We start from the raw sequence: 15,083 nt of genomic DNA on the forward strand, positions 1-15,083 counted from the left end.
TTAAAATCCTAGTAAAATCCTACACTGCGCGGCAGGCTGCTTCCAGGCTTAAAGTTTCAAAGATAGTAGCTCACAAGAACATGGTGAAGCAGGAGGTGCTGGTAACAACCAAAAACCAGCCAGGTAGAGGGCAGAAGCAACTTTCTAATATGAGAGATGACCGTCAGCTTATCCAGCAGTGCCTCAAATCAGAGGATGACCTCAAGTGTCTTTCAAAAAGAATGGAAGACATTAAGTGGCATGAATTGCACTGTTAGGGCAAATCATAACAAGCTCCTTGCATTTGGACTGAAGACCCATAAAGCAAGGAAAAATCCTTAATCACTGAGAAGCAGGGAAGAGCCAGGCTAGAGTTTGGGGGGGAAAAAATGATATTTTGCACGAATACCCATTAATTGAGAAATGAGCATACATACAAATGCTGACCGGCATACATGTTGCCTACAAGTTTTGCTGAACAAAAACACTGTAGCACAGCAAAAAAAACTATTGTATTACAACTGCCCAAGCCTACAACACACCCATCATTTATTTAACTCTTTCATTGTCGCCGCCTAGTGGTTCGGACGCAATTTTCAATAACAGAAAAAAATGACGTTCAATAAAAGAAACAAATGTATCAAATCAACCCAACCAAAAACGGCTTGTTACACTACAAAAAACCTTTCAGATAATATCTGTAGAAAGTTGAGCAATTTTTGTGCCATGGTTTTTTTGTAACAAGTAAAAATAAAATGACCATGGTAGCCATCTTTAAACGGGTCGAGTGTCAGGAAGTAAAATATAAGTGTTAATAAAATGAAAACTAAGCACTTCAAACTATTTCTTTCACGGCCAATAATTCATAAACCGTCACAGTATTAAGACAAAACACGCATTTTTCCATAAATATGACTGTAATGCTCTCAAATAGGTTGCTCACTCATCGCGGAAAAATGTCAGTCGGCATTCTGTACATTCGTGCAATGTTTTTTATCTTCGGAGTTTTAGAAGAAAACCAATGAATAAAATGACAGTTACCCTCGTTTGAAAGCTTGATCTCTTATGTACATAAATCAATCACTGTAATCCTTCATTGTCAAGTATTTTTTCAGATATATGCTCTGCTTCCCTGCTAGCACATTAATTTTTACACACTGAACCTTTGCCCATGGTTATGTTTCACCATAATAAACTTTTTACATGAACATCAAATTACAGTGTCATTTGCTTCATCCAATAGAGGTGTGTCTAAGGTTTGCAAAATGGTATGGGATGTGCTGATTGGGCATTGTTTTTCGCGCTGGGGACATGAATGCGCAAATTATTCTCTGCAGGTGCAGTATTTGTGGGAGTGTCTCGAGTACGCATTGCGCACGTAGTCTCCGTGAGTTTACCCAGTTATTTTCGGACAACAACTTTTTTGACTGAAGAAAAATGGCTCGGATGACTTTCACTGTTGAGAAAGCACAGAAGATGATTTTGAAGAGTGGTTCGGGGGAAGAAAGTGTCGCTTTTATCCATTGATTCGATGGAGGTGGACGCTTTTTTGCGCGGAGAGGATGCAACGCTCGACATAAGTACATTTATTTACAGTTTACATTTTACTCTTTTTATTCTATAGATTTTTATAATTCCGTGATTCAGCAAATTACAATTAACATTTGCTTTGGTAACACTTGTATTGTGGTACATTGGGAAAAGTTCCGCATCGCCTTTGTCAAGCTTTGAAGTGTGCAAAGTAATGCAGCGCTTTTGGCTTTCACTTGGGCAAAGTTACACGGGGCTTTGTTTGGGCAAAGTTATGCGGGGCACTTGTCGGCCTTATTTGAGCAAAGTTATGTACGGTACTTGTCGGCTTTGTTTGGGCAACGTTATGCGGGGCACTTGTCGGGCTTTGTTTGGGCACAGTTATGCGGGGCACTTGTCGGGCTTTGTTTGGGCACAGTTATGCAGGGTTAGGGTTAGAAACAAAATGTTTCTTATGACCCATAAGTGGTAATGCATTTAGAAAGAAAGACGCTATCCCAAAACACTGCTAGTTACACTGTGGCCAGTTTGGATAGGTTTTGGATAAGTTTGGCACAAGTCGTGTGAATAAAATATAGATTTTCCTACAAATGTGTGGTGATGATGTGTGACAAATTGTTACTTATGACCTATAAGTGGTAATGCATTTAGAAAGAAAGTTGCTACCCCAAAAAAACACTGCTAGTTACACTATTGCCATTTTAGATAAGTTTCAGATTAGTTTAGGTTAGGTTTTGGATAGGAAAGGCTCCCAGTTGCACCATTTGCTCTTTCCTCCGTAAAACCTGTTGGGCTGCATCAAATGATATGAAATTGGGCACACATGTAGAAAACAAGTTTGGGAACCAGATTTTTAAAATTGGACCTATTCCATCATGTAGTTTTTGAAATATTTACAAAAATCCAAGACACAAAGACAGGTTTTTGTATTTTTCCAGCTGTTTTTGTTATATTCGCATGTCCATAAATTATACACAGGTTATTCATTTCGTTATTGAACTTCCTACAATCAATTGTAAAGGGGTCAACTTTGCTTTTAGGTATCAGGCATGTGTCTGTGACTTTTATATCTGAAGTTATAAGGTAATTATTCCAAAGAGGGAAGAAATGCCCCCCCATGCAAGGGCCCCCTGGTTCACTCCATAGGGTTAAAGCCCAAATTTCCCCACATAAATAACATCAAATTCCCCACAATGAATTTCATCGACCAGCTATCAGACTGCAAACAAAAAAAATTGCTGAGCAGGGGATGTGGTTATGAAAATATAAACAAACAAACATTACTATCTAATATAGATAGTAAAGTCATCAGAATATCATCTTGCATCCTAGAGAATCACTCCTGGGAAGTTAGGAAAGGATACTTTCAAAATTTCAGATTGCTATGTTTACAAGATGGCATCTGCTAGCATCCCTTTACTCCCCGTCCTCTGCTGCACCCTCTCACTGTTGTTTCAATTTTGGGATGTCTCGGGTCTACTAGGGTATAGATTTTCCATATATTGTTTTTGTGAAATGAAAAGATCCATCAAACAGAGCAAATAGAGTAATAACATCAAACCGTGTTATCCTGTTCATGGGACAACTTAGCATTTTATCTAAGTCACCGTGCCCTTTGCTGTCACTAATGGCACATTTCCACTGGCGTACAGGAACCAACCTGTACCCAAGCCAAACCACGAAGAGAAACTAGTTACAGCATGGTTCCAGCTGGCTTCGGTTTTCTACCGCAGGAGGAAGGGCTTGATAAAGGCTCTGCAAAGCTTGGAGAGCGAAAGCGACAAAAAAACCAAAGACACACATTTACTGCTCACATGGTATACATCATGTTTTACTATGTGCAATTTTTTTTTTTTTTTTTTTTTAAGTGTGTACCAATTTCCAATAGCAACGTCTGTGAGAATCGCTGTGTTATGAAAGTATCAAATGCTAGCAGAATTAGTATTCGCTGGCATAAAATAGCATTATGAATCCATTCCGTTCATCTGTTCTATAGTTATCAGGTCATTGGGAATGCATCAATACATTGCGGTGTGACACTACTAATAATGAATATTATACAGAACATACACTTTTTCCCTTTAGATAATCAATGCATAGGAGGTCAGCATTTAGACATATCAGATGGCACTGACGCATCCAGCTTGGTGTGGTCACACTTTCAGCCCTGCTAGTAAGCAAGGCCATGTAAGTGCAGTTGGGGTTCTGATATGGCTTACGTACTTTATAATGGAAATCTGAGTTCGCAGTACAGCTTGGGTACGGCTCGGTTCTTCATACTCGGTTCTTCATGGAAAAGCGCCATAAGCACCACTACTTCAGTTTTGGTGCAGTTTGTCTCAAAATCTGAACAAGTCCATATCTTCACCTATACAACGAGTCTCCAAAGTGTAGGAAAGATCATCAGTGTAGGAAAGAACCGTAGGATATTATGATGAACACGCACACAGCTCTTCGTCCTGTGCTCGCGAGTTTCACTTTAGCGCTCGCGAGTGGCATATTTACGCGCGAGTTTTGACTTTGCGCTTGTGAGTGGCATATTTACACGTGCGAGTTTTGACTAATGTGACGCCATACTCTCACTCCATGCAGCTGACCAAAGTATAATTTAATTTTAAGTTATTTGAAATGAGAAGTAAAATGCAGTTTGACTGAATCGGCTTATGCCCTTGCTTCGTCACTCTGGCAAATACAAAACGAATGAATAAACATTATATGCGTCTCTTTTTGTATTTTTTCTAAATAAGACCGCGTGCCCATACCCAACTGTAATAGCGATTAAATACTAAAAGAATAGGTCGTTTTATGTTAAAGCAAGGCTTTTATATTTTATATTTATTACTGTTGTGGGATTAAGATTAATTTTTGGAAATACTTAAATAAGCACAAAAACATATGACAAACACGACTATTATGGGTTTTACGGCATTTTTGGGGGTCACAGACTCCGCTGCTGTGAGAATTACTGTGTCTTATTGTTATCTTGATGGGTTAGCGGTATCCTAATACTATTGCCTATTAACAAAAACAAAAGGTTTGATACGCTGAAGTATATCACAGCTGGTGTTTAAAAGGAGCTCGCCAGTTCTATTGATGATAGGACCTTTCTGAAACAATCTTGGACCATGAAATAGGAAGGCAATTCACTTACAGCTCAGTAGCGAATGTAACATTTTCTTTGGATTTCACGTGTTTGCTGTTTGTGGGCCTATACACCTTCTTGGGCGAATTCTGATTGGTGAATATGACTGCCACATGAGAAGCACAGTGCTTGTGATTGGTCAGAATGACTGTCACACGGAGCATGGCATGAATTTGTAAAACTATTTCTCACAGCAGTTTTAAACCCTGAGTCCGACATGCTGTATAATGTATATCCTAAATCGCAGCCTGTGCGACTTACTAATCACGTTGTTTCAAAACGCGATTTCGATTTGAAATCGATAAATCGTCCAGCTCTAACATATACTTAAGAACATTGATCCACAAACCATCTATCAGGACCATCATGTTTCAGGAAGAGTTGGTAATTTAATCTCATGGGCAAATAGCTTCTAGCAGCTAAAAATACTGCTTGTTAGAGGGTGATTCAATATCAAATATCAGTTAGACTAAACTGGTCAGACTCCATGCCTGACAAATTAATGCTTTTTGTTTGAAACCTCTATCATGGAATTTTTAAAATCCAAAAAAAAAAAACAAATGCCATTATCTCTGGCATGTATGGCAGATACAGAATGTGATTATAGGTCATGTCTATTAATGCACACTAAAACTATAATGCTGTGGTGAGGATGTTTGGAATTTGTGCTAAAAGAAAGTTACTGACATTCACAGTTCAGTGTTCAAGCGAAAAATTCAATTCAGCATTGCTTTAACAGCACTGTGAGCATTTAGTCTGTTCAATAGTCATTCAAAGAAGTGTAACCGACAAATTTATGAATATGAACTAGCATTCTGACCAGATGGTGTTTTTTTTCTAAAAAAATACGCCTACAAGAACTATGGTTCTTACATGAGGCTAGCTACCAACAATAGTTCAGTGGGCCACTTTTAAATTTTGTGAGTTCTTTTTTGTTGTTTCAGTAGCCATTTTCTGGTTAATTTCTGCATGTTTTCAGCAAACGCTAAAGTCAAATAAAACCTCAAATGCTGGAAATAATGAATGCAACCCTGCTGACGTTTACAGCACATTGCAGCCTCTCCTCACACAGGAACATCACAAGTTTGTAGTTTCAGAACAGCAACGTGTAAGGGGCCTGAGGTGACCTTTTGCTCTGATCCCACCCTCTGTCCGCGACTGGCTGACATAGTTTGATGCTATAAGACTAGTCAGCAGGACTAATTATGCAGTTCCCATTTTTGGATCTGATGAAATGTATATATTTAGATGCAGATTTTCATCCATATCATGTTTTTGTGAAGTGGTAATAAGATCCATCAAAAATCAAATAGGGTAAAGAGTCAATGACAGACTGATCCAGTTCACAAAAATAAGCCTCTAATCATCTCACCCTTCTCTTTGCTAAGAGCCTCAACTTTGGTGAAATTTGCCTTTAGAAAAGATTGGCCAAATAATTTTCCGAGTGGCTGGACCAGACCAAGGGGACGCCCTTGTAACACCTGGCCGTGGCAGACAGATGGCCATGTGCGGGGGGGCGTTTTGTCGTATGGGTGGGCATGGCAACACCAGTGCATGCTCCTCAACCCAATCTAACATGCTAATGGGATAAAGTGCCATTTTTTACTATCACAATGTGGTGCTGCTTCAGTTTCAAAACTTTATCAATTCCTTTCCAGCCCCCCTATAATATCTCTGCAAAGTTTTAACAAGATATGTCAGACTGGTATGTGAGTCAATAACAAGTGTCTGCTAAAACCATATGTGTTCCCAGAAGGCAGGGGAATAGTTATTTATAAAGATAAGATTTGGTATTCTAAATACTTTTCTTCCAAAAATTGTGTGTGTGGTCCTCTTAATAATGGTAGTTACGTATTTTTATCAAAAAGTCCACTTTCACTATACCCTTAAATATTGCTTGTTTTATGTTTTTGGATGTTACCACATTTAGTCAAACCAAAATAAGATTTCCGATTATTCTGAATACCAGAATGCTGTAATCCATTTTCGTCTGAAAATGGATTACAGATGGCTAACCTTCTTTAGATAAGAATGGCTAACCTTCTGTACCCAGGCTTACCTTCCTGTAAACAGGCATACATGTACAGCAGAATAAGCTGGTTTATTTCAAAATCCTTGCAAAATCTCAACAGGAAAGATGTGGGAAGGGCTCCTAATTACACTAACAACTTCCTGAGGAATGTCCACTGAAAGGCAACTGAAATCTGAAGGACTGTAGGATAACACAGCTTCATGCAATATGCGAATACAGTTAACTCTAATGTGGACTGGTTTTAGTTTCAGATATAACCTGACTATGGAGTACAGTTATGCACTACCATCTACATTTGCACTGCAAACTAAGGGTGACTTTCTATGGACAAGAGAAAATGAAAAATGTAACCACGCAGCATTCATTTCAGGCGGTTGCCATTACATATAGCTGGTATGGACACTCATTCCAAAAAACTGGCAAACCATATAATCACAGACAAACTCATTCACCATTTCTAGATATATTCCAAGACCCTTATCTTTGGAAATTTCAGAAACCCAAGTCCACCACTTCATACCTCACATTCCTTGACTTTCAGAGAAAGAAAACAGAAACACTCAGGAAGCCTCACATCCTGCCTTAAATCACGTGTTTCCTAGCAAACATTCCCCACTACATTGTCAGCTGCAAGTGATCTTCCTTCAATGCACAGCCCTGCCCCCTCAGCAAGGGGTCTTAAACACAGTGAAGTCCACAGATTCAAATTTCTGCATACATTAAAGACTCATCAGTGCATAAAAATTCACACACACAGTCATAAATTCCTCCACCCACCTTCCATAAAAATTTATACAGAAGCACACCACTGAAGTAGCCAGAGGAAATCCACGCAACATTCACACTGTGGTGGTGACATTTGAATCCCTAACACTGGAGGTTACAGTGCTCATCACTAAGTCACAACAGAATTTCAATTCAAAGTGAATTTTGAAAAAGCATACATTTTAACTGGTACAAAAAGTTGAACTGTAATAAGTTGCGTTCTTTAGATAAGGCGTATGCCAATCTTTAAGAGACATTTCCTGCTTCACATAGGGAATGCTTCCTGGTTCAAGAAATTAATCCTATCATATAGCAGGGAAAGTGACAGGGAAAGTGACAGTTAAGCTAGAAAACTGATTAGTATAGGAAGATCTATGTAAGCCAATATTTAAAACATATCATGTAGAAATGAATATTGTTCCAAAAAAAAAATGTGAGGACATGGTACCCCCCACGGCTGTGTGTCTGTGCTAGACCTTATGCTGCCCAGGCGGAAGGTGGACAGATGGATGGACGCAATCTCTTTAACTTAGCAATATGTCAGACCAGAAAACACCAAAATATTTGTGCATTTAATTTAAAATGACACTTTCCTCAGTTGTCAAACAGTAAATGTATTGTAGTCTGAGGCTTTCCAAACTGTCATGCTTCAAATTTGTAATCTTATGATCACATTCTTATAACAGGGATGACATCACGTCTATGGAGTCCAGTTGAAGACAAAGAGCTTGAAGGATAGAGTTTGAGTCATTTAAACAATTTGAGCAATGAAAAAAAAAGTTTCATGTAAGCCACTGATCAGTGTGAGAGATGTGTAAAAAGCAAGCTCAGAGCAAATTTTCATTGGTTATACTGGCTGTCTGTTTCAGTAGAATAACATGAGTAGCACACACCGTAATTAGGGTCCCACGGTGCTTAAACGCGCACAACTTACAGCAGGGAGGATTGATTGTATGGTCCAAAAATGCATTTTCCCATACACAATATTACACACAAAAATGTATCATTCAATAGGGGACTATCCCATGGTTACTATTCAGAAGTGTTTTATAAACTCTAATGTTTTAGGCCAGTCATGATGAAAAGCAGAGAAATTATTTGCAGTATGTGAGCCTGCTGTTTTTTCTATCAGTGGAACCACAATCATGTAAAGCTGATAATGTAATAAGGGAAACCATTCAAAGAACTCATGAATGGCATAACAGGGTTCTTGCAGGTTTCAGTAAGTTAAATTTAAGTCCTTTTTAAGACCTTTTAAGACCATTATGAGTAAAATTTAAGACCAACACGATGCATTACTAGAAACATTCGAATGATACCAGAAATTCTCATATTTTATGTCACTCATATCCTTAGCCCAACATCCACATATGTTTACAAAGTGCGTTTTAATAAGTTCACATGTGTTTAAAGCTTGTGGGAGTGGTATTTTAAAGCTTAAACAATAAAAAAGTTTATGTATATGGTCTTTCTATATCGCGGATTTTCACCTATCGCTGATAGGTCTGGAACGTAACTTCCGCGATAGGCGGGGTATCCAGACCCATCAGCCATAGGTGAAAATCAAGCGATATAGAAAGACCATAAACATAAACTTTATAGTTTAAGCCTTAAAATATATAGTGATCCCCCGCCTATCGCGGAAGTTACGTTCCAGACCCATCAGTGATAATGAAAACAACTGGAAACAGCTGGTAAACACGGAGAATCCACACAGGGTTAACGAGGGGGCGTGGCACACGGGAGGAGCGGACGAGCGGGGCAGGACATACTGCACTTTTAATCAGATTTTTTAGATTTTCTAAGCAATTTTTATTCAAATAAGTTTTTTTTTCCCCCATCTCTATTTTGCTTTTTTGTCTTGGTTTAACTTTTTAAAATCTTGTTTTTATAAAGCACATTAAATAACCCTTGTGCATGATAATAAAAACTTTCCTTACCATAAGGAGATTGAGAAACATTCTCCTCAAGACCACACGAACAACTAAAATATATATGCTGGAAACTAAGACATTCACAAGGTAACTCCATGAAAAGCTCTGTAAAAGTAGAAATGTGTTTATTTTATAAGATAACGTGAGCCAACTGGCTAGTAGTTGCCTTTTAACTGAAAAAATTCACTCCAGTCATCAGAGAAAAAAGTTACTAACGCACTACATCCTCAAGAACTAAGTTAGCGCTTGATTCCCCTGCACTTCCTGTTGTGGCTGAGCGTGCACCTAACGTCAGTGGCTGAAAGTGCACGTTCTGCAGCCAGACCTATCTCAAACTGTTGTTTGCTTGCCTAGCTGCAGTGATCACGCAATGGGATTTGTAGTTTTATTACCACGCAGACACCGGGGCAAACCAGAAAATGCAACCAACAGATTAGTTTTACAGCGTTTTACTATTTTATTTTCTGCGGACAATACTTTTTGGGAATGAACGGAGGTAAGAATTTTAAGACTTGGGTAAATTAAATTGAAGACCTAGGATGAAAATCTGGGCATTTTAAAGACACTTTAAGGCCTTAAAATTTAACTTTCTGAATTTTAGACTTTTTAAGGTTTTTTTAAGACCCTGCGGGAACCCTGCATAAAAACGGCAGTTAACATTACACCAGTTTGACTTGCCAGAGCTTGCAAGGAGAACTAAGCATGTGAAACCTAAAACGGAAATCATGCTCATGATTCTAATAACGTCTACTGGAATGAGCAATTCACTGTGCAGCAGTGGTTGTGTCCAAATTCAGGGGCTGCATCCTTCAAAAGGTTTGCACAATGAATCTTAGAATTTTGGAAAAAGAATAACTAATTTCTAGCCGGATTTTAAAGGTGCTTTTGAAAGGGAACAGCCTTGTGGTGCTGTTGTGAAACATTTGATCTTCAAATGCAGCCTTAGAAGGACGCAGCACCTGAATTCGGACACAGCAAGTGTGTGCTCGTATGTGAGAAAACCACTTTTGTAATTAATATAGCATAATAGAATAATGACAAACTGACACCTTGTGTTCTGAAGATTTCCAAGGTAGCATTGTACTCTCAAATCGTCTATTCAAAAATAAAATAAGTTCAGTGTACAACCAATACAATATTTTATTTTACCGACTGCAGCTTATTTTATTAACACGTATTCTGATTTCAAGAGGACTAGGAAAAATGAGAAAGTACCACCGTGGTGTAAAAAAAAAAAAAATACATCTCGTTTTAAAATTGAGCCCGAACATAGATTCTTTACTTTGAAACAAAGCAGACAAAGACCAGGCAGAAATGCTTTCAATTTCAAGACCAGAACAAGTAAGTGAAAAAGCAGTCTTGAGACCAATAGTGGGCTCAACTACTACAACACTACTTATCACAGCATTAACTTAAGGAGGACGAAACCAAGAATAAATATAATTCAAGTGACATCATAATTAACATTAATCATTGTTACATTGATAAAAAGCTGAATTATTGGTCACCTCCATCCTTACTGCATAAGTGGCTAAGAATTAAAGATGTGGCAAGAGACCTGGAGACTGAGGAGGCAGAAAGTAGGGCATACTAGAGACAGCATGATAAAGACACTCAAAAAGCTACTTAGCACAAGTGGTTCATTTTTAGATTAATGAATCTTAAAGCAAAACAGCACAGCTAAGCAGGAAATTAAATAATCAATAAAGTACTGCCTTGGCATTTCACATCGTAATCAATAATGGGGAAACAGCACTCAGTTGCCGTAAGCAATTAGGAGGATTACAAAAGCAGGAAATTTCATATAATGTTTCAATGGCACAAATGGTTCAAATAGGAAATTTGGGCATAGGTCCCACCTACACAATATTACTTTTCAGATCATTTACATATTTAAATACAAGTATACATTGTTATTAAAAGTGCACTATGTAGAACACACTCATTCATGAATGCGTTACACAATACAGGGCTGTTTTCAAATGGCCAGTAAAAATGCAGTGAAAGCATGAATGATTTGCAGAAAAGCCAAGGGCAAGGAACAAGCCCCTCTTTTTACTTATAACCAATAATAAAAGAATAAACACCCTAATGAATAAATGATCAATTTGGAAGATATTAAATGCACTGAAGACAGTATTAAATATGTCCATTCAGGCAGTCAAAATTAGGTACTTATGTATTTTACACTTTTCTAATAGATGGGGTTTCATTTGAATGCCACTTCTGTTACAGTCTTACAATGTGTTGTAAAGTATTGCACAGCTCTTGCTGCAATGCTAACCTACAGTTTCCCTGAACATTCCTTGTAAGCTCATCCTAGCTGCACTTATGCCTAGTTGGCTCCTTGACAGATGCTTCTGATGCATTATCTACCAGACATCTACTACAGACAAAAGCATCTGCTAAACAAAGATACAAATGATGATAACTGATGCTTCGTTTTGAGCCATTATTGGTTGATACCAATTCTGGGGCTAGCATATTAGTCCATCCCTAGAGAATGGCAGTGTGCATGTCACAGTATGGCAATCTCAGTCTAGAGAAATGAAGCAGAACGGTAGTAAAATGTATGGCACAAATTTTCTTTCATACACTCATGGGTTTATATAAGCGTTTCCTAACCCAGTCCTTAGGGACCCACAGACCGTCCACATTTCTGCTCCCTCCCCGCTGCCAGTAGGAGGCTGGGAGAAAATAAAAATGTGCACTGGATGTACGCAATACACAAATACATATGTATGTCATGTTTATTTGCGCTGCTATGACAAGAAATCCATGCATTTTACCCTTTATGAAATAAATTACCCTAATGAAATATGAATTACTATATAAAGGTTAAAATGCAAGATAATTTCTTGTCATATCAGCACAAATGCACATAAGTACAAATTTGCGCTGTTACAACAATCGATTGCCACATAAATCGCTTTAAAGGTGAATGCGTGATTGCATACCAGATATGTGCATCCCTGTTTATAACTGTACACATTATTATTTATTTATTATATATATATAATGTTTAACAGAGAAGGGCTGGCCATCAAGTGAGAAACTAATTTTGCTTGCATTACTGATGGTCTAGTGTTATTTGGCAGTATTGCAACCATCTCTTTTGGAACAGATTTGTTTTTCAGAAACTCTTCATACACTGTCTTGCCTTATGGTGAGCAATCAAATTTGTTGTGTTAAAATGTTTATTAGTAGATCGCCCTTGTGGAATTTTAGCAGAGCAATGTTTGCAAAATGCATTTCTAGCGTTGTTTTCAATCACATTATAATAAATGCCACACAGCAGACAATTTTCTAACTGTTTAGCACGCAGGTATGCAAAGCAATAAGTATCACCATTTTAATGGGAATTATCAGCAGGAAATGTTGGCTTTTTAACCATCGGCCTGCTGTATTGACTGATACCAATAGTTGGCCAATACAATCGGTGCATCTCTACTCAAAAATGTAGAGAAGTATCAGATGAGTGAAAACCAAGTTGGCTGTGCTTATTTTTACACCTAGTCCAGTACTTGGTAGTCAATTTCAATGGCAGTTAACATTTCAGCAGGACCTATTTGTTTCCATTCATTTTGGAAAAGCCCTTTGCTGTTTGTGGTGTTTTTACTGAAGTACAGCTGCTCCACATGGTTTGCACTGAGGCTTGTTTTCTTTTGCATCAAACATGCCGGTGCATTTTTCCCCAAACATAAAAGGCAATTGTAGCAAAGATATACTGACATTTTCATCCTGTTTTTATTTGCTAACGAACCTCTGAATGAGCCAATGAACCTCTGGGTTGAGAAATCAAAAAGATGGATGATTATCATTATCATTTAATAATAATAAAAAAAAGCAATCATCCAGATGTGTAATTGTTTACACTTATTCCCAAAGATTAAATAATAGGGACTTATGTTGTTTTTTAAACAGACGTAAAAAATATTTGAGATTTTGTTTTGTACCTACTGCTTGTAATCCAGTGCTTGTAGTTATTTTTAATGCTTTAACATTGCGTATTTGCTTGTCTTTGTCCCAAATTCAAAGCTAGCTTCCCTACTGAAGACCAAAAAGTACTGTGCATGAGAGAAAAAAATTAAACTTACCGAGTTTTTCCACGAGTTTTAGCATGACCCCACCAATGTGAATCTCGCCTGTGACCCGCAGCGAGACGTCCCTATGGAGGTCGGTCACGTGCATCTTCAATTCCCAAGTGCCGTCAGCATAGCAGCCATCGGGCATCCGTATACCGTCCAGCGCCATCCTTGCAAGAAAAATACAGTTTGTGCTTTAATTCTTATTACGAAGAGCGAGATTTTCATCATATACTACAAATAAGGTCTTTGCTTTAAGAAAACTTCTCGGCTGGCAGTTGAGAACCGTAACGAATATTTTTTAAAAATAAATAATAAAAAATCATTTAACAGGGGTTTTCTGAATATTAATGTCTCTATCTCTCTCTCACACACACACACACACACAGTTCTTTCGACTAAAATGCAATTGGCTAACATGTACTTGTTTATCATTATAGGACAGAATCGTACGCAATTAAATCCAAATAAACATCCTGGCCTAGCGAGATATGAATACGAATGTAACTTCCAAAGTCAATGAAACAATGTCTCCGTCGATGTAGTACGCGATCACCTGCTGTAGTTAACGGAAAGTGCATTTTAGTCATTATAAAGATGATTACGTAAGTAGCTCAAATCTCAATCTGCTCCCTGGAATACGAACTTAGTGCGGGTGCTTTTCATAATAATAACTATAATAATAAAACGAGTATTATTCTTTAGAAAACAATGTTTGCCTCTACTGATCTTTAAAAGCCAGCTCATCTCAAGTTAGGAATCTAGTAAATGAGCCAAACCTTGCCCCGTTCGAGCAGCCATGGAGTGCGCAGTTTACAGTTAGGATTGTTTCTCCCTCTCAAAAACGAATATTATTTAGAACGTCCACTCACCTTCCTGAATACAAAAGTCCTCCTGTTTCTAATTCTATAAGTGGTCTTTTTTATATGAACTACTTGTTTTGTCCGAAGGAAATTTTCAAAAACCCCTGTAAGTGAAATATCCCGAACTGTCTCCCGAGGGTTTCACTAATGGAGTCCAGCCGTCTCGCTTTCACCCTCCCTTTTTCCAACAGATAACGTCACTCGTTTCTCCAATCCCACTTTTTCCTTTTGGTTAAGAATCTAAACTTGGAAATTTTACGACAGCCGCCTTAAGACATTTTTGCATAATGAAATCTGCTGAGTGTTTACGCCATACTCGGGAGATTTAAATTTGTCTGCGGCTAAGATTTTTGTTTATTAAATGGGTTTTTGCCAGTGTTCTCAAAATGAATAATTGCTTGTCTCACCATATTAGTTTTGGGACCTTAATGGGTTTGTCGAAACTCCATTAGGTAAAAACTAAAAATCACAAGTTAAAAGTAATCATAGTGCATATTTCTCGCCGACGATACCTTTTATGGAAATAGTGCCGGGCTTGTGGGACTACATCCGGGGACCGGTGTGGGGTCTTGGAATTTATTGGTGGTTCATTTACAAAATCTGTTAGAAGTACTTAACGTTTAGTAAGTGTATGTATTGTTTGACAATTAACACGACGGACAAAATTCTGATTGTAATTTTAATTACAGAAGGCTATTGTTTTTTTTGACAACCATATTCATTTTATCGCATGTTATTAATAAATCGTAAAAT

The 15,083-nt window shown here is 37.9% G+C and overlaps 1 protein-coding gene across 3 annotated transcripts in view; it reads right to left on the reverse strand.

Moving 5' to 3' along the window:
* Positions 1 to 14,833, reverse strand: part of LOC111838303 (fermitin family homolog 2) — a 114,336-nt gene extending 99,503 nt beyond the window's left edge. The window contains exons 1-2 of one of the 3 annotated variants that reach the window (XM_072698900.1): positions 14,340 to 14,833; positions 13,480 to 13,637 (exon numbers count right to left, since the gene is read on the reverse strand). In XM_072698900.1, coding sequence (XP_072555001.1) covers positions 13,480 to 13,636 — 157 coding nt within the window. In that variant the 5' untranslated portion in view covers position 13,637; positions 14,340 to 14,833. The remainder of the gene's footprint in view (positions 1 to 13,479; positions 13,638 to 14,339) is intronic. The other 2 variants (XM_072698898.1, XM_072698899.1) reach the window with 2 other exon arrangements.
* Positions 14,834 to 15,083: the final 250 nt, after the last annotated feature.

This window comes from Paramormyrops kingsleyae, chromosome 14 (genome assembly GCF_048594095.1).
Source record: "Paramormyrops kingsleyae isolate MSU_618 chromosome 14, PKINGS_0.4, whole genome shotgun sequence".
In the NCBI taxonomy this organism is placed as follows: Eukaryota; Metazoa; Chordata; class Actinopteri; order Osteoglossiformes; family Mormyridae; genus Paramormyrops; species Paramormyrops kingsleyae.